This window comes from Archocentrus centrarchus, chromosome 16, assembly GCF_007364275.1.
Source record: "Archocentrus centrarchus isolate MPI-CPG fArcCen1 chromosome 16, fArcCen1, whole genome shotgun sequence".
Taxonomy (NCBI): Eukaryota; Metazoa; Chordata; class Actinopteri; order Cichliformes; family Cichlidae; genus Archocentrus; species Archocentrus centrarchus.
The window spans coordinates 24,088,925-24,111,635 of record NC_044361.1 but is presented as its reverse complement, the minus strand read 5'-3'; the positions used below and the strand labels follow the sequence as shown (position 1 = coordinate 24,111,635).

At 40.8% G+C, this 22,711-nt stretch overlaps 3 protein-coding genes across 3 annotated transcripts; 2 read left to right on the top strand and 1 right to left on the bottom strand.

The window, feature by feature from the left end:
- Positions 1-38: 38 nt before the first annotated feature.
- Positions 39-5,983, bottom strand: ltap1 (lipid transport auxiliary protein 1). Its single transcript, XM_030749170.1, is given in 13 exon segments — positions 39-864; positions 866-904; positions 906-1,047; positions 1,166-1,176; positions 1,178-1,225; positions 2,754-2,770; positions 2,773-2,866; positions 2,868-2,914; positions 3,025-3,084; positions 3,184-3,276; positions 3,279-3,291; positions 3,384-3,485; positions 5,728-5,983. Coding segments are annotated over 13 exon segments (765 nt in total). The 5' UTR covers positions 5,791-5,983; the 3' UTR covers positions 39-828.
- Positions 5,984-7,858: 1,875 nt separating this feature from the next.
- LOC115794040 (pro-interleukin-16) lies at positions 7,859-14,323 on the top strand. Its single transcript, XM_075074430.1, is given in 15 exon segments — positions 7,859-7,988; positions 9,048-9,660; positions 9,662-9,933; positions 10,970-11,758; positions 11,761-11,781; positions 11,784-11,811; positions 11,909-11,930; positions 11,932-11,974; positions 11,977-12,086; positions 12,088-12,105; positions 12,417-12,515; positions 12,617-12,685; positions 12,687-12,870; positions 12,958-13,071; positions 13,750-14,323. Coding segments are annotated over 14 exon segments (2,193 nt in total). The 5' UTR covers positions 7,859-7,988; positions 9,048-9,400; the 3' UTR covers positions 13,914-14,323.
- Positions 14,324-15,526: 1,203 nt separating this feature from the next.
- Positions 15,527-19,820, top strand: LOC115793952 (aquaporin-10). Its single transcript, XM_075074429.1, is given in 7 exon segments — positions 15,527-15,717; positions 17,659-17,745; positions 17,747-17,786; positions 18,166-18,303; positions 18,387-18,505; positions 18,583-18,800; positions 19,210-19,820. Coding segments are annotated over 7 exon segments (894 nt in total). The 5' UTR covers positions 15,527-15,633; the 3' UTR covers positions 19,418-19,820.
- Positions 19,821-22,711: the final 2,891 nt, after the last annotated feature.

Genomic DNA, 22,711 nt, shown 5'->3' with positions numbered 1-22,711 from the left:
TTCTTATCAAAGAAAATTCATGACTCAACTGTATGTCACAGTTTTATTTGGACGGAAAATTGTATAGTAGGCACCACATAAAATAAATTATTCAGGCATTAAAATGCCTCCCTGGGAACCCATAATAGTAGATGGGAAAAAAAAGAAGCTCAGATATCAGTATGCCTGTCCATAAGAGCAAGGAAGAGGAGCCCCTGATGCAATACCTCACATTCAGAATACATCAATGCACTGAAATACTGTTAATTTACATTGCGCTGAGGTAATAATTAAACAACAACAAAAAAAAAAACACTTATCACAGTTCCTGAAAACAAGTAGCACTATGGCTTCTGTAAAAGGAAATAAGCAAGGCTAAAAAAAAACCAACCAAAAGAAAAACAGGTAAACAAATTCACTCTGCAACAAAGGACAGTGAAAATGTACGTGTAAACAGAAGTGTCATAAACAGCGTATTTTTCCTCAATAAGCAACCATTAATGCTGGTTTTCTCTGAAAACGTACTATTAGCATTTTTAAACAGTTGGTTATTTCAACAAGTCTGCATAGGCCTTTACATTGTGCATTAAATACTGATGGTCTTTTATTCATTGCATAGCCCAAATATAGCGCTCACACATGCAATAATACATACATGCAATAATACGCATATGCTACACTTAGGTAAAGAGCACTGTAACAGTAATCTGATATGCACAACAGTGTAAACAAGGCAATACAAGTTAGTATATGAAGGCAGTGTTTTAGTCTTTTCACTCTAAAACTTTAGGCACTGTAATCACTGGCAGCACTATTTTGTCCTTCACCTTCTGTTGGATGGGCTTATTTTCAGAGTGTACTGTCTAGAGTGTTGTAGTTGTCCTTTAAAGTTCTTCAGCTCCAGGAAGTGTCTGGGCCTCTTGCTTGCGCTGCTGCATTGTAGATGTGAGGTAGATGGGCTGGGTGGGGGAAGGAGAGGAGGTGCTTGCGGGCTCCGATGTGCTGGTCAAGTCTTTGGCTGCCGACTGATGTTGCTGACTTAAGTGCTGCTGGCTCTGAGACTTCACACTGAAACAATGCAAGGAGAAACAGATTGTTCCTGCTGCCTGATTAACATTCCATGCTGGGATTAGCAAAAAGGAAAAGCTGTAAGGGAGCAGCATGAGCAATGGATGTGTGTTCTTACATGGAGGCTAGTTTCTGTTAGAGCTTCCTGATACTTCAAGAATTCTGTTTCACCAAAAGCCTAAAGATAAAAAAAAAAAAAAGAGGAAAACATCAAGATCAGGAAAGACATTCTGTGGTGCATCAAGGACAAAATCTTCACATGTGATACATTTTTATGCATCCCATAAAAATGCTTTTAGTGCTTTTAATGGCATTGAAAAATGCAGTAGATGGCATGCTGGGCATACAGATTAATGGTTAATAAAGCTTATACCTCTGGCTTTAGTGTACCACAAAAATCACCACTGATAAGTCTGCAAAAGTTTTTATCTTTGTGATGTTTTTGTTAAGAAAAACCCACAGAATCACTGAGCAAAATGGTGCCAAGTGCACCAGAACTCCCACAGTTACTGTGGATGGTCAACATGGAGATGTTCGTTCAGCACGGCTGTTAACCACTTTTTCATGGAACTGTGGACCACATTACCTAATGTGTTTGATGATGATACACACTCACCAGGCACATCTGTTCAACTACATGTTAACACAACACAGCCAATCACATGGTAGCAACTCAGGACATTCAGGCTTGTGGACATGGTCAAGATGACCTGCTGAAGTTCAAACTGAGCATCATAAAGGGAGCAGAACGGTGATTTAAGTGACTTTGAATGTAGCGTTGCTGCTGGTGTCAGACGAGCTGATCCAAGTATTTCAGAAACTGCTGATCTACTGGGATTTTCTTACACAACCATCTCTAGGGTTTACAGAGAATGGTTCAAACAATAGGAGAAAATATCCACTGAGCGGCAGTTCTCTGGGTGAAAATGTCAGGTTAGAATGGGCGGATTGCTTCAAGCTGAAAGGAGGGCAACAGTAACACAAATAACCACTCATTACAGCCAAGGTATGCTGAAGAACAACTCTGAAGGCACAACACATCAAACCTTGGTCTACAGCAGCAGAAGACCACACCACGTGCCTCTACTATTAGCTAGAGCAGAAAACTCAAGCTATAGTTCATCAAAATTGGACAGCAGAAGACTGGAAAAACATTGTGTGGTCTGATGATTTGAGCATTCAGATGGTAAGGTCTGAATTTGGCGTAACATGAAAGTATGGATTCATCCTGCTTTATAGATGGATTCCTGTTCAGCTTGGTGGTGTATAGTGTGGGGGATATTTTCTTGGAACACTTTGGGCCCCTTACCCCTAGCTGAGCATTTAAAGCAGTTTAAACACCACAGCCTACCTGAGTATTATCACTGACCATGTCCATCCCTTTAGGACCAGTGTGCCCATCTTCTGATGCACCATGTCACAAAGCTCAAATCATAACAAACGGGTTTCTTGAACATGACACTGAGCTCCTGTAACTCAAAGGGCCTCTACAATCACCCGATCTCAATCCAATAGAGCACCTTTGGATGGAACTGCAAGCGTTTGCTGAATTGGTGCCATGAAGATTAAAGCAGTTCTGAAGGCAAAAGGATGTCCAGCATGATACTAGCAAGGTGTACCTAATGAAGTTGGTCAGTGAGTTTGAATGAGAGCACTGAATTGTGGATTGTCTGTGGTACACACGTACATACACAAATAATGCTGACCTCGGCCCCATGACGAGCTTATTGTAGCCATCTAGCACTGTGTCAATGACAGAGCTCTCGTTGTCTCTGAACATGCATGGGGAATTTCGTAGCTGCAGAAGCCAGGTCCGAAATTCTTTTTCCAGTCACAGCGGTGGACGTTCCTCCAAGTTCACGAAAGGAAATCTAATGACAAAAAGTTGAAGATGTTGCTGTAACAGTGGGGAGGATATACTATGATTGGGTTGGATTTGGATTCATGGCAAAACCAAAATTAAATGGTGACAGAAAAGCTCACCAGCATCTCTGATGGCATCAAGTGCTCTCATTCTATACAAATAGTCACAGGACCCTGCAACACACACACAGACTCCTTACGTGCACAGGCATGAAAACTATTTATGTGGATAGCTTCAGGAGTGGTGTGTGTGTGTGTGTTTGTTCCTCTAACCAGACTGTTCGCTCTGCGTTAATCGGTCATCATCTGGAGCCAGCAGACGAGGCTCAAAATGGATTTTCTGGACTAGGTTCAGCTTGGCTTCAATTCTTGTCTCAGCTCCTGCAATATACACACAATTCTTCAGCACGCACACATAAACCCCCCATCAGAATACTTTTCAGGATCATATGCCTGCATGCTGTTTGTTTTACCTTAGGTGCATTGTGGCCAAGGGATACATGTGGTCCTCTTCGAGACTTCATGGCAAGTCGCATAATTTGTCTCTTGACAAAGATGAACAACAAGACAAAAATCTGAAGAAAGTTAAATGTTGTAGACGATTCTCTCTTTTGCTTCTCCGTTTCAAACACATTAAACTGAGTTTGTTCATTTTGTTCCTTACAAGAAACACAATGCAAACAATATGATGTGATATGGCAAAACTATTGGCCACACCTCTTAATCTTTGAATTCAGGTGTTTTCAGTCACATTGCCACAAGTGTATAAGGTCTCGCAGCCATGGCGTCCAGCTTTACAATCATCTGTGAAAGAATGGGTCATTCTAAGAGCTCACTGAATTCAAGTGTGGTACTGCCAATAGGTGGCGCTGTTGAAACAAGTCATTGATGACATTTTTTTACCTCCTAGACATTTAGGAAGTTAGGGAGCGGGTCGCCGGGTGCTGAGGCACATAGTGCTTAAACGTTGCCACCGTTCTGCTGACTCAAAAAACCGCAGAAGTCCAAACCTGCTGTGGCATTAACATCAGCACAAAACGATGCGCCAAGAGCTTCATGGGATGGGTTTCCATCACCAAGCAGCTCCTGCAGGTGGCCCAGTACTTTTGTCCATGTAGCGTAAATAAGCATAACCCCTATGACTGCTTATAGGCTATCCAGGCCCTAAGTGCCTTATTTTGTCCTGCAGGGGCAAAGTGGAGCAATAATTAGCTGCATTTTTTTTAAACATGTTGTTTTTCCAAAAAGTCAGACTCACGGTTTGCTCATATTTATCAACCACCTTTCTCTGAAACACAGTAAGCAAGTCAGAAACCTTCGCTTCATTTTGGACATGATCTCTTTTTTTGATCATTTTAATAAGGTCACCAGAACTGTTTTCTACCACTTGTAGATTATATCTAAAGTTAGAAGTTCTTATCTCAAAATGACTCTTGAGAAATTGGCTTGTGCATTCATATCAAGCAAGTTAGACTACTGTAGCGCTCTATTTGCAGAGTATCTAAATCATGAGTAGGACAACTTCAGCTTATTCAGAATGTCTGCACACACACACACAGAAATCTGAATTACCCCAGTATTAAAGTCACTTCATCAGCTTCCAGTTCTATACAGAATTACCTTTAAAATCCCCCTTTTTAATTCATAAAGCTCTTAATGGTTTGGCCCCCAAGATCATCTCTGTCAATAACCCCCGTCAGCCCTCTCAGGTCATCAGGTGCAGATCTTTTAACTGAATTAGATCAAAGTGTGCTGAGGGTGCTTTCAGTTCCTGTGGACCTGTCTTTGGAACAAGCTGCCTGGGCTGCTACAAGGACAATCAAATCTGTGCATACATTCAAAAACAACCAAAGCCTTTTGTTCTCAAAGGCCTACATGCAATAGCTGTTTGTGTGTGTGTGTGTGTGTGTGTGTGTGTGGTGTGTGTGTGTGTGTGTGTGCGCGCGCGCGCACACACACGTTTACAAATAAGTGAAATACAAGTTATGTTTTATTTTGTCGTTTTCACTGCTTTAAGAAATTTTAAACCTACATGGGTTTTAGGTTTTTATCTTCTGTGTTAAGAACATTGAGTTTAAGTATAATGAAATGTAATATCTAAATAACACGGTCATTGCCATGAGCTGCACCTGGGCCCTGGTGTGCTCAGCTATAAAACTTTCCTCTTTCCTATACTCAGTCTGATTAGTGTTTAACTGGTCCGTCTGTAGAATGCTCCTCGGTTTTATTTCTTTTGGTTTCCACAGCCACTCATCTATAACATACATTACACTACAGACCTGCTGAGAAACACACACTGATTTACTTTTATTATATTTTTGCCAATAGTTGTCCTGTTTTGTATTCAGTTCCTTACCACAGTCCATGAGCCAGGCTGTGAGAACCCCAATGTTTAAATGCTGTCAGTATTACTCTAAATCCTTTAAAATCACACACAGTGTGGGTGCAAGTCTGACTGAACATTGCAGTAATTCTGACTCTTAATGTGATCAATCCCCGCATTACAGAAATATATTAAATATTGAATATTAAAAACCATATTTTACATACTATTAGTAACTTAACACATTTCAATGGTGCAAACAAAAGGAAAAGAGGATTGTGAGTCACGTGGGTGCTGGGATCGAACTTGTAACAACGGCATTTTGTGTTCAGTAACAAATTGACAAGTCAAAGTGAGTCTTTAGGTGTTATATACTGAAAGTCTTTGGTGAAAAAAAAAAGATGCACCTGTCAAAGCCTAATAGATTATTAGGGATTATTTTCATTGTTTTCCAGTCTGATCAGATCTCTGACAACAATGTGAACAAAACTCACCAGACTGCCGTAGGCCATCACAAGCACCACGTTAATTCTCGAAGGAAAAGATTCGTTAAACATTTGAGTATTTGCTGGTTTATTTTTGACGAATTAACTGAATAAATCTCGGTTCGAAGTGCGCCCACGGCCCGGTGTGAGTCTCATTTAACTAAACTGTTTTGAACAACGCGCAAGCAACATTAAACGAACATGACAAAAACGGGGAAGTTCAGCGGAGTCAAGCTCCTGTTGCGGTTACATTCCGGTGCCTCATTTGTTGACTTCCGCGCTAGTCACGTGACGGTACGACAGGGTTGACGTCAGGTCTGACGCTTCCCACATTAACTATATATTTACTGATGCTGAGCAAAAAAAAAAAAGGAAGAAGAAGAGAAGAAAAAAAACAGCCTAACTTCTTGTTTTTTAATGAAGGAAATGGAGCAATGTGTTTCTACATTTCTTCCACAAAAACCATAAAACCATCAAGACTTCATGTGGATTTACTGTCCTCTCCTCTTTGACAGTGTATCCTACTTCTATTATGCTGCCGTCTGCTTTGTTACCTTATTGTTACTTCAATAAAATGTACTAGATTTTAAAATAATTCTACTAAACGTGCTGCTGAAACTAACACAACAGGCAAGTCATCAAAAAAATAAAAATAAAAATACAAAATGTTGCTGCAGTGGAAAATAAAGGATTTTCAGTCCAAGTCATTTCATCTTCAGCTTTCTACAGAAATTCATTTCATATAGTTTTCCCATTCTTCCTATTATATTTTGTGTTTCCCTGACACCAAATTTCTTGTTGTCTGTTTAAAAAACTGCGTGTGACCTACTTATTAAATACACTGTCCTTTCCCACAACATTTCTGTATCACACAGACTGTTCTAAGTCCTACACCCTGAAGATGAATTTCAAGGCACCAGCGTGTGTCTGTGTGAGCTGAACTGTTATTTGCATCCATCCTGCAGAGACAGTGGGTGCTATTCTTCTGTCAGGAACAAGGGTGGGGTCTGTGGAGTTGCATGGGGCTATTTACCCCTACTCACACACTTATCTCTGTCCCCAGAGGCACTGTGCAACCTAAAAGCCCTCTGTCTGGAAGACTAGTCATTGATTGGATCATAAGGGTCCTAATTCTTATCCTAGGTGCACTGTATGTAAGTGTATTTATTTCAGTAGGCACACACAGACATTAAGACTTCTCTATTTAGTAGTGCAGCAAGCTAGTGTGGTAAACCACAATTCCTCTGTCTCAACGGAAGACAGTAAAAGTAACAGTTGCCTGCAGCGAAGCAGCAGTAAGAAGATGAGCGTCTGACAATAAATCGGTAGGATTTGTTTTGGCTTTTTATTTTCAACATTATGTCTGGCCCGCCCCTGTTTTTTTAATCTGTATGTTCAAAGCTGCTTGTTCCCCAAACAATACTTCTTTCTTTTGTGAGAAAGAAACTTATCAGCAATCTCGGATACTTTTCCCTTTAGTCAGCATTACAAACCCACAGACTCTCACAAAGTGTGTGCGTGTGTGTGCACGTGCGCAGTACAGCTCTGTTTTGTTGAACAGATGACACATGAGATGCTTTCTTATAGCAATATTTATCCCCCACTAGTATTTCTGGCTCTTTGTGGTCTCTGGACCTAATTAAAGGTGCTCTGTTATTATGTATTTTGTTACCTGGTCAGCCCAGATGATTGGACTTGGGTTTGCCTGAGGTGGGGTGATATTATAAGACTGTTTTAGGAAATGTCATTCTTGTACCATTTCACACAATCGGAACTCTATCTCTTCTCCCTAAAGCTATATAACATGTTCAAATCACATGGGTGTGTATTTAAATGTAGGTGAACCTATGTGTGTGTGTGTGTGTGTGTGTGTGTGTGTGTGTGTGTGTGTGTGTGTGTGTGTGTGTGTGTGTGTGTTTGTGCGCGCATTCCCTATCAAGGCGTTTAGAGGGTGACACATTGAACCTCAGTCAGGAATGCTACCCTGTGAGAATAAGGAAAAGAGGGAGAGAACAACAATAGGAGGGGAGGAGAGAGAAAGACAGAGAGCAACAGGGAGGAAGAAAAGGAGAGAGGACAAACCAGTGTGGCAGGTCTGCGTCACTGTACACAGTCTATCATGCAAAGCTGATGGAAAGAGAATCAGACAAAAGACTGAGAGAACGGGAGAGAGGACAGAGGAGTTGATGTCATTGCAGAGTGCTGTCTTCATTATGAAGCCGAGTTAACAGAATGACCTAGGACAAGAACAGGAATCACACTTAAAGGAGGTATGGTACCTGTTTTTGGAATTTATGAGTGGACTTAGTGGGCTAATTTGTAACTGTGTAACTGAGTAAATGTGTGTATGTTTTCTTGATGTCAGAGTGCATTTGTTTCTTCCTTTCGATTCGAAAAGGAAGTTTGAAGTGAAAGGGTATGCGTTGCCCGGTTACACAGATGGGAAGGTTTGTGACCGTGTAACAGGTGTTTCTGTAAAATGACACTCAGACTCACCTGCACTGGAAAGCACCTCCAGAGATGGTCCAGAAGTTCTTTGCTTCAGACTTAATAAAGCACAGCATATTATAAATCTAATCTTATAATGTATAATTACAAGAAACTATCAGCTTCCAGTTTTTTATCTTTAATGGCATTAGGGATGATTGGATCTTCAGTCAGACCTGATTAGCGATCAAAGATGGTTATGCAGGACGAATGTTTTCATCGGCTGTATACACAGATAACCCTGATGAGTCATTACCTTAGTAATGCTATCTGCAGGGCTGTATGTAAATCAAAGTCAATCTGTGCGCTTATGGTCATTTAACTGAATTCCACAAGGTTGCTGTCTCTCCTTTACCATGAGACTGAAACGTGCTGCAGAGACTGATTGTAACACTTAATACTTTGTTCTTTTCTTTTTTTTAACTGAGTGGATTGCTGTAAGGTGAGTTTGACCAGTTTATCTTCAGGTTTAGTTGATGCTGACAGGTAGTCTCAAATATGTTGCCTATGTAAACATAGTGTGTAATATGCATGTACAGCAAGAGAACACTGTGAGTTCTGCGAGTTCAGTGAGTCAGTGATAGGGGAATGTTAGGACAGCAGGAACATGTTGCAAAATGACAAGTGGTTTGGGGTGAGTGTTGTCTAGTTTTGTTCTAATTTCCTATCATTTTTTAATGTTCTCCACCCAAATGATACTCCACGTTACGCTCCCTGTCCTCTAACACTCTGAGATTCTGTTGACCGTTCTGAGTGACCAGAATAACCACAATCCACATATCTCTACATTCCAGTCCAATCCATTCTGAGTATAAAATTTGGTGCATTTTTATGCTTGGCAGGCAATGGGAGCTGTTCACTGAGGTCGAGCTGGGGAGCTAAAGTCTCCTGCGGTCAAAACAAGAAGAAAAGCCAGAGGAGTCCTCGCTTCCAGACCACAAACCAGAGGACAATTAGGAATATCAAACTTCTGAATTGAGGATGTCTGTCTATGGAAGAATCTAATGAGAGGATTGTAACTGTGCCACTATTTGTTTTTTACACACCCAAACAGGAGCTTCCAGATGAACTGCTTCCAGAGTGCAGTCTAAAAAACAGTTGCTTGGATTCCCCAAAATATCAAGTTCACGTTTCCGCTCTTTTTTTGGGATCTGGCATTTGACAGGAGGTCATTAACTTTGTTTACTCTCAGACAATGGACTCGTCTTTTCTCCCCATTTCACTGAGTGAGTATAGTAAGCAGAGGACAGGGATGCAATTCACTGTCCGCTCAGCTAACTCTCCCTCATACAGTCTCTCTCGCAGGTCATATGTCAGGAAGCAGGAGAGCACAGGAGAAGTTGCAGAAAGAGAACGATATGGGACACACACTGGCACAAATGTCACAAATAAGGATGACGACACAATCACTGGATATGAAACCAGGACTAGGAGTGGCCATCAGTGTCAGAACAAACAAGACAATCCCAGAGATTGGCACTGATAGAAGGGAAAACCCTGCATTTGAAAGACGGGGAAGGTCGGAGTGGAGGAGATCTAACTTAACAAGTAGAAGTAAGAGTTTAGATTTCAGCACAGGGGCTAGAAGCCCTGATCAGTGTACCAGAGCTGACATTTCTCAGTTGTCCAACAAAAGTGGAGGGGACATCAGTAAACAGGCAGGAGCTTTGGAGGGAAGGCGGACAAGAGTTGAAGGCAGTGCAATAGGCAGGAATTTCTTCACTACAGGCTTATAATTCTGCAGGTGCAAGTAATGTTCAAGACAGAAGCCAGCTTTGGAAAGGGCCAGTAGGGGTAACACCTCCTTCCAGGTTAAGAGCCCTGTCTGGGTCTAGCTCTAGGTGCACAGAAACAACTTTTCACGGGGTCCAGAGCCGCAAAGTATACGGGAGCGGATAGAGAAACTCTATGGACCTGCTGGTTTTGGTCAGTGGATGACTATAAACAGAGGAGTTCCTGTAATAACCCTGAAACATCAGTAGATTCTCTTATTTCACCACGGCAAAGTCACCCGAGAAGACAGCGAGAGGAACTTTACCTTGGAGTTTCTTCCCAGGGGGGAATAATAGTCCAGTGAAAAGCAGGAAGCCATTTATCTGGACACAAAAAGACACCAATACTTCAGGCTGCGATACTTCATTTTCTTCTGGGATAAGCATGACAAGAGAGAGCTCACCGGGAGTGCGGATGCAGGGAAGATACTCAGAGGAAGGTGGAGTTAACTGGGGCAAGGGGTTTGTGGAAACAGGTACAAAGTCCCTGGATAGAGCCAGGAGTAGGTCCAGTGTAGGTGCTCAGATTAGAGCTGTTAGGGCAAACGCACAGCCAAACATTTTCTTAGAAGAGACATCAGAGTTTTTAGAGATTCAAATGGATTCAGAGTCAAAAAAACAAATGAAAGCAAAGAAGAGAGCATTGCAAGCCAGGGAGAGGAAAAGAGTGAAACTAATGTAATAAACGGGATGCTGAGAGACAGAACCAGAAGTGTGAAAGATCAGAAAAATGAGATAGATACAGATGATGGAGCAAATCAAATAACTGAACCGAATACTTACGGGGATGTGTTTGAGACAAATCCACAGAAAGCCAAAGTGAAAACAGCAGCCAGTGTCAAAAATAAGATCAATCAGTTTGAGGCTCTGACACAGCGAGCTCAGGGTTTGGCAACGGGCCCCAGACGCACCTTTTCTGTTCCATCACCAGTCAGTAGGGGCCATGAAGGAGTGAAGAAAAGCGGGTCGGTAAAAGAAATAAGTGAACTAAGGAAAAAGTGGGAGGGACTCAAAGAAGGGAGAGGTACATGTTAAAGCTGAAGCCAATGTGATGGGAACAGGAAAGAAAGTTTGGTCAGACAGGGCTTTATCACTGGATGAAGCTGGACTAAGAATAGAGAAGGAACAGATGAGATTAAATAGTTTGGATCGGAAAGGGGAAAACGACTGTTCTAAAGATTCTGGTGAATATTCTGGACTCAAAACCACACCAGAAATGCCTCAAAGAGGTGGAGCCAAAAGTGAAAAGCATGGCACAGATGAGACAGATTTCTTCAAAGTCTCAAGCCCTGAAGAGGCAAGCAAGACAGACATGACGGCCAACAGCACGCCAACCCCACTACTGCCCTGTGACCCTTTACAGCAGGAGAGGACACATGCTGAAATGACTTCACCAGTAAGTGATGATGAACAGACTCCAACAAACAGCCCTAGCTACTTGCAGCCTACTTCACCTATGGCACAGCTGGGGAATGACACTCCCACTGCGGACAGAGAAAACAGAAACACTCCTGTCGTCACATATCAAGCCAAAACTCAAGATCCAGGCTCTCATCCTCACACTCTTGCCACATCCTCCCACAGCAACCTTCAAGATCTCATCTCCCCGGATGTCAAAACAGCAACCCAGAAAGGGAAGAAGCGGTTTTTGGACCTGAATGCTTGGATAGCTGGGTTGAACCCAGATTTGAAGGTCTTTAGTGATGATGAGGATATGGATGATGATGAAAGCACGCAGAAAGATGAAGATTCAAACTACGATTCAGACTCTGGAGGGTCCTCATCACCATCACCAGTAATATTAGTCGTCAGATCATAAGAGCTTCTCTCTCAGGTGTGCACTGTGGCATGTATATTTCTGGTTTTATGGTGATGCTCATTAAAGCATCTGATTAGTTTTTACCCCAAACTATTTTTTTTTCTTCCCCTAGTCTTTCAGACCTGTGTAATTTTGGCTGGAGCTGACTACGATTCAGAGATTGATAGCAATGACTGGCATCAACTGACCGGCGGTCTGCCTCACTGAGCTCGGATATGTCAAGCTTTTCATGTGTGTCCGTGCTGCCCACTGAGGAGCTTGACAAGCTCATAGAGGAAGTGAGGAACCTGGGGGGACGATGCCCTACAGGTAAAAACAGCAAAACTTTTAAAATACTCTACTATGTTTTGCAATCAGTTGTTTGATCTTTTTCTAACTGTGGTTGCACTGGTGATTTCACTGCTCCCTTTAATGCTTTGCATCCAGATAAGATTATACCAAAGCACATCACATGTAATTTTGCTACAGCTATTGCAGCTGATTAGGTTATGTACTGACTATTAAACCAAAAGGCTAAATTGAGTAGGCTCAAACAAAAATCTGCCTTTTTTAAACTCAAAGCAGCAGCAACCCCTGAAGTCCAATGCAAGTGAACATTTTGAACACTTTGTCTCCCTCAGGACTATGACGACGTGCAGGTGGTGGTTCTCCATAAAGAAGTGGGAGCTGGACTAGGCTTCAGTTTGGCAGGAGGCGTGGACCAAAACAAGCCCATCACTGTGAGAAAATATTCCTTCCTGCCTCGCCTTGGCAAATATTTAAATGCATTGTCTTCAGTATCTTCATGTGTTTTCTTTTTTTTTTCTTGTCCTCTGCTCAGGTTCACAAAGTTTTTCACACAGGTGTTGCAGCCAAGCAAGGCTCTATAAAGGAAGGTGACCATGTTTTAATCCATCAATGGCACAGCACTATCTGGGAGTGCCCACTGGGAGGCTTTGAGGGTTTTAAGAAGGGCCAAGACTCGGGACATGGTTGTTGTGGTCCTCAGGAAGGGGGACATCATAGACGCCCCTAAGAAGAGAGAGGAAGGAAATAATCAGGGGCAAACACAGGAACACTATGAGACAGGTGATACTTCAACAAAGATCTGAAAAGACATCTTTACTCTTGAATTTAAAGTGAGATACTTGATCTCTGTTTTCCACTCCCCTTAGGTCACCTAGTGTGTGGTGCAACTGCAGAAGAACAGCAGGGATCTGGGCTTCAGCCTGGAGGGAGGTGAAGGCTCCAGTCTGGGGAAACAGACCGCTCCACCGTGCAGGAAGATCTTCCAAGGTGAGAACTGAAACTCTTGTCTTCAGTTCTTCAGCGAATCCTGAGGTTTAAAGATTCAGATTGTTGCTTTTCCTCAATCTGGAGGACATGAACACACACACAAATGCAAAAAGTTTACTTTGCAGTCATACTCATTGATTTACAGCACTGGCTACAATAATTAACTTCACCAAAACTAGGAATATGTGCTAGATTGGCAACATGTCCAGGGTGTACCCTGCCACTTATCAAAAGATAGGGGCAGCATGGTGGGTACAGTGGTTAGCACTGTTGACTCACAGCAAGGAGACCCTCCAGCCAGCTGGGCCCTTCTGTGGGCGTTTTCACATTGTCCCTCTGCCTGCGTTTTCTCCGGGTATTAACTATCCATATGAATGGTTGTCTGTGTCTATGGCGACCTGTCCAGGTGTACCCCATCTCTTGCCTTGTGAAAGCTGGGATAGGCTCCAGCTGAGCAGAAGAACTGAGTAACTGTGGCACTCCATCAATCCACATTTCCTTCAGTAATCTGTTGGGTATAGCTGTAAAAAAGGATATTCATCTTCCAAGTTTGTCTCATTATAACCAATCGTTATACAAATGCATATTTATAGTAGTCATTAATTGCCATTTTATGCCAAGGAGGATTTTTCTTTTGAGCTATTTATTGAATGCTTGTTTTCTCTCTTTTCCCCTCAGGAGGTCCTGTTGACACGGTCTGTCCTGGTGATGAGCTCTTAGAAATTCAAGGGACAAGTGTGGTAGGGATGAGGCGCTTAGAGGCCTGGACTTTGATCAGAGGACTTCCCTCTGGGCCTGTGGAAGTGCTGCTGCGTCGCTCTCTTTAGCATTCAGAAACATGAGGATTTAGGAAGTGATTTGTTCCCTGTAAGATTCAGAGGATGAACCAAAAAACAAAAAGCTGTCTATAAGAGAAAGCATCGCCTGCAGTGATGAAGTTTGGACATGATGTCATTAAAAAAAAAAGTGTTTCTGTACAGTCATTATAACAATACCCTAAAGCAAAAAGAAAGATAAGCTTGGAGACCAGGTCAAAGGTGTATATTTTTCTTACATTCTCTTTTTAAAAACAGGATTATTTCTACCTCAAGGCCTGGCATACGTCTGTATCAGCCAGAAATTAATGAATAATGGGGGCTGGTACAGTCATCAAATCATTCAACATTTGTAACAGAGAGTTTGATCAGTTCAAAACAGGTCATTTGACACCTTTACGTGAAAAAACATGTAATATACTGTAAATAGTTAATAATTTTTCCATTGAGACTTTATATTTCTTTTTAATAAAATGCTTAATAAAATGTTTGTCATTCTTACAACCAGCAGAGGGAGTAAAGCGCCCTCATGCTGTCGTTTGCATCGGAGTTAAAAGTATTTTTTCTTTTTAAACATTCATAAACGCCTTAAAAGTACATCCTCCAAACACCAAGTCAAGGTTTCTATTTTGGAAAGATTTAGATGAAATTATAACAAAAATGAACAAGATTAACCTGGTGTGACAGTCATTCGCGTTATATCTTATCAAACGGCCATGTTCATGCCTCGATTACGTACCTCTGTGGAAATAATCAGCAATAATACAGCAAATATTAAGGTTACATAATCTTGAGAGTCCAGAGTCCAGTGGCACGGGTTACAGTGACATGAATCACGGTGATGATGAGAGGGGCTTCTATCTGCAACAAATGGTGCGTCAGGAATTTGTGCATTTATTGTTTAGCGCCTTTCTGCATGGAAATTCAAGGATATATTTAACAGGTTTCACAATCCATTTCAATCCTGCTAAATAAACTTTTAACATATTTTGCAGACTAATTGTTGTTGAGTTGGAGTTACAGCAGTCCGGTGTTTGAAGAACATGAACAATTATTAATGATCAACTTAACGCTAATGGAGAATGTTCCCTTTAACACTGGTTGGTCTTATTACATATAAACACACTTAGAAATTTGCTTTAGGTAAACACAATTTGTTATATTCGTGCACAACGCATATTTATATTTTATATATAGCTAAAAATTAAGGAGGCCTAAAGGCCATGCTTCGATGTACCTACACAGAACTACTTCCGGTTGCTCCCTTATTCATGGGGGGGTGGGGGGGATTATTTACGCTGGAGACCCTTCCTACCAGCCCCCAATGGGAGTTGCGTCTCCACCCGGGTTCGAACAGAGGAGTCAAATGTGCAAACCACTCCACTATAGAGCCGCTCTTTACAGCAGTAATACGCAAAATATAATTAATAATAATATGATTTTCTTTAGGCGGCTTCTTTTAAGAAGTTAACGGGGATCTGTTGGTTTTATTATATAATGGGGTTTTATGGCCTTTGTTCATATATCAGCCTCTAACAGCTGCGCCAATTACGCTCACTGCACTGGCCAATCCTGAGGTGTGACAACCCCATAAATGAGTAGTGTTTGTCCAGCTGTGGACAAAGAGGAGATGGGGGTGGGCGGTGGGATACAGTGCGCAAATCCCCGGAAGGCGTGACAGACGCATTCATTTGCTGCTGTGCTCAGCGGGGTGAGCTAAGAAGAGGGCTTTCATTGAACTCCAGCCATGATGAAGCTACGTGCAATGAGGGTGAGGAATCCCCTCGTCCGAGAGTGCATGGCTGAATTCTTGGGAACTTTCGTCTTGCTGGTAAGAGACTTTAAGTTGCATTTTGATTTTGAATCAAAAGGACAAAAGGAATCAGACGGTGTTTCCTTCAAAATAAAATCAAACCTGGAAACGGCTTAGAGAAAGAAAAGATAAGTTAAAATGTGAATATGCAAATTTAAACTCTTTCCAGACCCAGTCTAAGAAGCACCCTTATGTTGGTAATTTTTCAGTGTTATAATTTTAAGATGTTTCTAAATTGGTGCATACAACATGTGAGTAGTTCCAAGTTAGAAATTCTACCCTCACATTGATAGAATATTTATTGAATTAAACAACTCTCAAAAACTTCAATTATTTATTAGCATCACATTAAAATAGCCTTTGTCACTGCATTGAGCATTTTCATATAAATGGTGGATATGTTTTGTACTCATTAATATATCACTTTATCTTGTATAGTCATGTGAAATGTTAAAGTTCATCATAGTACAATTAGAAAAAGACTGTCCAAGTGTGGCTTGTTCAGAAGGGTTGCCAGGAGGAAGCCTCTTCCTGCTAAAACATCATGACAGCATGGCCTAGGTCGGCAAAGTTGCATCTGAACAAACAATAATTCTGGAAGAATGCCCTTTGAACAGATGAGAACATATTGGACATGTTTGACCATAATGCACAGCATCAGCATGGTGAAAACCAAACACAGCATATCTGTAAAAATGCCTCATCCTAGCGGTCGAGCACAGTGGTGGAGGGGTAATGACTTGTGCCTATTTTGCAACCACAGGACCTGGGCACCTTGAAGTCATTGAGTCGACCACAAAATCCTCTGTAAACCAAAGTATTCTTGAGTCAGATATGAGGCCATCTGTCCAACAGGTCATGCAAAAGGACAATGATCCCAAGCACAGCAGCAAATCTCCAATAGACTGGCTGACAAAGAGAAGAATCACAGTGCTGCAATGACACAGTCAAAGTCAAAGCCAACTGAAATGCTGTGGCAGGACCTCAAGAGAGCAATGCATAAAGGAATACCCACAAATCTCAATGAACTGAAGCAACATTTGAAAGAAGGGTGGAACAAAAATCCTCCACATTGACGTGAGAGACTGCTAGTCACACAGAAAATTATTACTTCAACCTGTTGCTGATGAAGGTGGAGTCATGGAGGGTATTCAGTTTTTCACAGGACTGTGCTGTGAAAGCTCTTCACATGACTGTATATATCACTAAATCTAAGACTGAAGTCAGGTGAAGGTAGTTTATGCAGAGAGAGAGAAAAAAAACTCCACTTCACTCAAAAAATTATTCGTGGCCCTCCATAAACATGAAGCAATAATTTTGAGTAAAATGCATTTTAAATAGAACAAGTCAAAGGTTTATTTATTCAAATAATTAATCATTAAGGAAAATCTGCTTGGTATAAACTGCTTGGTATCAATCATGTAAATTTCATTTGACCAGATTCCATAAAATTTAACATTTTACTTTGTACTTAACAAATTACATGGAAAATGTACATGTAATTACTTACAGTCAACATTTTGGAAAACAATATTTTTTGAGTGCAGAATCAAGGTGATAGAGGGATTTACATAATGTAACCTTGGCCTACAAGTAATGCAGTTTACAACAATTAGTGTTTTATGGCACAGAAATTTTCATTAGTTTTCCATCTCTTGGATTGTCTGTGTAACATGTTATCTGTGGTGAGACAATTGTCTGTTACGTGGTCATTTAGATAAGACTGTTCATTGCAAAGTCTAAAGAGGAGGAGATTAAATGACACTTTAATGGCAAATTTGTCTTTGAACTATTAATAATTAGTCAAAGAAATGGTGAAATGTGCGCATGTATTTTGGTTTCTCTACTTGAAGTGAGCTTTGATGTCTGGATTTTAGGCATGAAAAGATTTTTGTTCCTTGTTCACCTGACGTTTGCGATAACTTCTAACTTTCTCTGTCCTCTTTATTTGCCATGAAGCTCTTCGGCTGCGCTGCTGCTGCACAAGTAAAAACCAGCAATGAGACTAAAGGCCAGTTTCTGTCTGTCAACATGGCCTTCTCTGTGGGGTGTTATGTCAGCTATGTATCTCACCAAGGGCATCTCAGGTAATAAGTTAAAGAAATCTAAAATGGACACACTTTTTTTTTTTTTTTTTTTTTTTTTTTTTTTAATATGCTATCACATTTAAACTGCTCTATTCAGTCTAAAACCCATCAGCTTTTCACAGTCTATAAAGTCAAAGTGTTAATAATTGCAATAAAAGTCATGGTTAGGTTTATCACCAGGCCTCTCTACAAAGAGGCATTATTTATCTTGAAGTATTTCCCTTGGCTCATACCTATAAAAATCCTGTTACATCACACCATAAAGCACCAATAATACAGATAATCAGAGATGTCATTACCTTCCAATGTGTCTAATTACCTTCCCTTTTTAACTTTCACCTTCCTTTATTCCTCTAATATGTCCCGTCAATCCCTGCAGGTGCTCATCTGAACCCAGCGGTGACTCTGAGTTTCTGTGTTTTGGAGAAGGTGTCCTGGTCAAGGCTGGTGCCCTATTGCCTCTCCCAGTTGGTGGGGGCTTTTGTGGCATCAGGGGTTGTCTATCTTGTCTACTACGGTTTGTCTTTCTATTGTCTGTCACACATAAATACAAATTAGTTTGTTTTTCTGTCTCCTACAATACCTCTGTTCCTGTCGCAGATGCTATAATGAATTTTAGTGGAGGAGTGTTGACTGTATATGGCAGAAATGAGACCGCGTCAATATTTGCCACATACCCCTCAGACTTCTTGAGTTTGGGCAGAAGTTTCCTTGACCAAGTGAGTATGATTGTTAACAGGATCCGATCTTGAGCAGCTGTTCCTGTACTTAACTTAATAATTGCATATTTCACTAGGTAGTGGGCACCAGCATGTTGCTGTTGTGTATACTGGGTTTGGAGGAAAAGAGGAACACCCCCGCTCCCTCTGACCTGGTTCCTGTTATAGTAGCAGGAATTGTCCTGGGGATCTCCATGTCAATGTCAGCTAACTGTGGTGCTGCCATAAATCCTGCTCGGGATCTGGGGCCTCGCCTCTTTACACTGGCTGCAGGCTGGGGGACAGAGGTCTTCACGTAAGTATCTTATCTGTCTTACTGTACAGAGCACGTGGACAACTGTGGATTTTTTTTTTTTTTTTTTTTTTTTTTTTTTTTAAGTTAAGCAATATACAAATGATACATGTTTTTAGGGCCCATCTGAGCTGCAGAATTCATTCAGATTCTTAGTAGTTTTATTATTTTATTTAAATGTGGTTTTTTTTTTTTTTGTTTGTTTTTTTTTTTAGCTAATTAGATTCTTTGTTACTGAAAGGTACAAATGGGTTTATTGAACCTGTTTTTCTAGAGCCTTGATAAGTCATTATTAACATTAAAATGACTGTAAAAGTTTCTCACTGTGAAAAAACTTTATCACTTCATTTGTTCCTAATGTAAAAAATGACAATAATGAAACGGTGTTGTCCTGCTGCGCTTTGTTCTGCAGGTGTTACAATTACTGGTTCTGGGTACCACTGGTGGCTCCACTTGTTGGAGGTATTTTCGGTAGTTTCATGTATCTGTTCTTCATCGACTGGCAGCTGCCTGACCCAGACCACCATGAGAGGATCTCCACCATCAGTGAAAAACTTGCAGAAGAGCAGCCAGCCGCCACCTGGGAAAAAGGAGATGAGTTAAAGGTTGCACATCTTTAACTGTTGCTGTATTAGAAATATCTCAAAAATTCACTGCTTTCAGCTAAAACCAATCTGAGCTTATCCACTGTTAAGTCTCAGACATCTTCTAAGTGACTGTTTGGGGGGTGGGGGGTGGTATCCTTTTTCAAATGATGTCACTGTTTGCCTCCTAAACACAGCCAGCAGAGGGGAGGCAGCTGAAATGTGTGTCAACCATAAGATAAAGTTCTTTGCAATGACATCTGCTTTTTTTCCAGAATGATGATTTAATATAACAATCACTGACTCTCCTTCACTTTATATCCAGCTAGGAAAATTGTTAGCATAAGCTTTTGAGATTAGATGTTTGGGGTTTTTTATATTCACATTCTTGCAACCCAAGAAATCCATGTAACGCTTTGACTTAATTTGTGAAAAGACAGTTCTGGCCTTTTTTTTTTTTTTTTTTTTTAAACTTTTACTTGGTGGTGACAGAGACCCCACCTTGTTTCTTAGTAATGCTGTTTTGCCATAAGTCTGTCAGGACATGTATAGATAGCATGTAAGAAGATGTTTAAATGAGGGACAGTTGTACATCACGCACAGGTCTGCGTAACTGAGTTTGTTCATTAGTGTTAGATTTGCGCTCTCTTACAGAGGTTAGAGATGGACATAAAATGTAAGCATTTTAAATACATATATGATATGTAGCTTGAACAAATTTATCTGTACTCAAACTATTGAGGGATCTATTTCGCAGCATGCGAGATACTGATATGGTCACAATGTGACATTAATCCACAAGCAGCAGATTAGAGATGAAGGCAAGAACAACATTCATGGTCTGTGGTAACAGACTGTGGCTCTTCTCTGTTGTAGTGTGTAACAGCCAAAGTTTATCTACTAATCTAACAAAGATTTTTCCACTTGTGGTCCAGTTTCTTTGTCCATGAAGCTGCGTTTTCAGTTGTGTATTAACTATGTCTCAAAGTTCTTTGCTTATGGCATAAATGGAACCCAAGTTCCAAAAAAGTTGGGATGCTATGCAAAATTAAAATAAACAGAATGCAGCGATTTGTAAATCTCGCTGTAACGAGCATCACCTGACTGTTTGCTGCTCACTGTCATGTGTTTGACAGAGGAGTCTTGGATGGAAGAGGTGTGTGTGTGTGTGTGTGTGTGTGTGTGTGTGTGTGGGTGGGGAGGTGTATTAGTTCTCTTCTGTGGAAGCTCCAGGAGATGATGTCCTCTTGCTGGTGAGTTTGTGCTGTAGTGAGGAATTTTAGCGTTGGTAGTTTTTGGAGTTGGGTCATCTGGTGACACAGGTGCTGCTTTAACATGCATTTGGACATTCCAGTGTGCCCACAAGTTTTTATAAAATAATTAAGATGTGTGTGTGTGTGTGTGTGTGTGTGTGTGTGTGTGTGTGTGTGTGTGTGTGTGTGGTTGGGGGGGGGGGGGGGGGGGGGGGGGGCTGATTGACGTCGCAGGTATAGTCGGTAGTTTTTAGATTCATACAAATTGTTTAAACACTTGCAGACAAAACTCAATTTTAATTTGTTTTTTGTGTTTTTATTTTTTTTTTTTTTAAGTTGTAATTTTGGTTTATACTATCCAGCCTTGTAGGCCCATTATATAAAAACATCGGGAAGAGTATCTTGTGAGGGCAGGCTAACTTCTCTTTATTTTATTGTGCAACTTCCCTTTCTAAATCTGCTGCAGTTGATGCTCCAATTGTTGGTAGTACTGACACCCAGTTTGCCTGAATTGTGTGGACAAAGTATGTATAGATTTCAATAGTGACATGTTTTCACCTGTTTTTGTTTTTTTGTTTGTTTGGGGGGGGGTTAGGCCTCAATTACAGCCAGGGTGATATCAGCATATACAATTAGCCAGGTCTGGTGAATGAATTGGGAGGGCCATAGTCTGAAATAAATGTAGTTTAATTGTCTTCTATTTGGTCTTTGGTTTTATTTTTGATTCACGGTCACTTGCTACATCATAAACTCTCAATATTTTGAATTTATCAGCAGCATGTCTCACAACTTGGGAGGGTGCAACAAAAGGCTGGGAAAAAGTGGTACTGAAAAGAAAAGGCAGGAGGAACATTTTGCACCTAGCTGGCAACAAGTCACTAACATGACTGTGTATAAAAAAGAGCATCTTCTGAAAGTTTCTCAGAAGTAAAGATGGGCACGCAAAGAAACCATCTGAACAAGATCCAACAACAAAGCTGTTTTCTTTGGGCCAAAGTTAATTTAAAATGGACTGAGGCAATGTGGGAAAACTGCAGATCAATTGAGATGAATTGAAAATTGAAATTATTTTGGGAAAACATGGATGCCACGTTCTCTTGACTAAGGTGGAGGGGGACCATCTGGTTTATCAGCCCTTAGTTTAAAAGCCCATGTCACTGATCGTATGGGGGTGCAAGGTATACACAGGGTTTAGAGCAACATATGCTCCCATTCAGATGTCTTTGTCAGGGACGGTCCTGTGTATTTCAGCAAGATGACTCTAAACTGCAGCCATTACAACTGCATGGCTTTGTAGTAGAAGAGTGCTGACCTTTGACCAATTGATAACATTTGGAGTATCATGAAACAAAAAATAGGACAAAGACCCCGGACTGGTGAGCAGCTAGAATTCATATCAGACAAGAATGGGACAACATTTCTCTCCCAAAAGTCCAGCAGCAAGTGGTCTCGGTTCCTAAATGTTTGCAGGGCCTTATCCCAACTTTTTTTTAGATGCGCTGCTGCCATAAAGTTCAAAATGAGCCTTTTTTGTTTCATTTTTCTTGAAATGGTTCATTTTCTCAGTTGAAGCATTTGATGTTTTCTATTCTGAATAAAATCCGGCTTTATGAGATTTGCAAATCATTGCATTCTGTTTAACATTTTAGTGTCCCAACTTTTTTCTATGTGTTAATAAATAAGGCAAAGGCTGTGCACATTATAGTATATGATAGAGCATAATACCCCCAGTGATGATAGTCACTGTCAAACATCAAAATGTTCGAGTCTGACAGACGTTCAACAAACGTTCAACACAGCATCTTTCATGTAGAGAAAAAGATGAACACATGTCTTCACTATCAGGAATAACTGCTGTTAAAATGTAAAAATAATGCAAAATAAACTTATTTTCCAGCTAACTCTGAATCCTTGTTTGATTAAGGACAAAATCCCCTCACTGCTCGACTGCTTTGCACGCAGGGTTAGGTCATTTTCAGTACTTAAATTTATTAGACCACCTTTCATAAAAACAAACACATTTTAGAAAACTGTCAAAAAAAAAAAAACTTGTTTAAAGCTAAAAATGATCTATTAG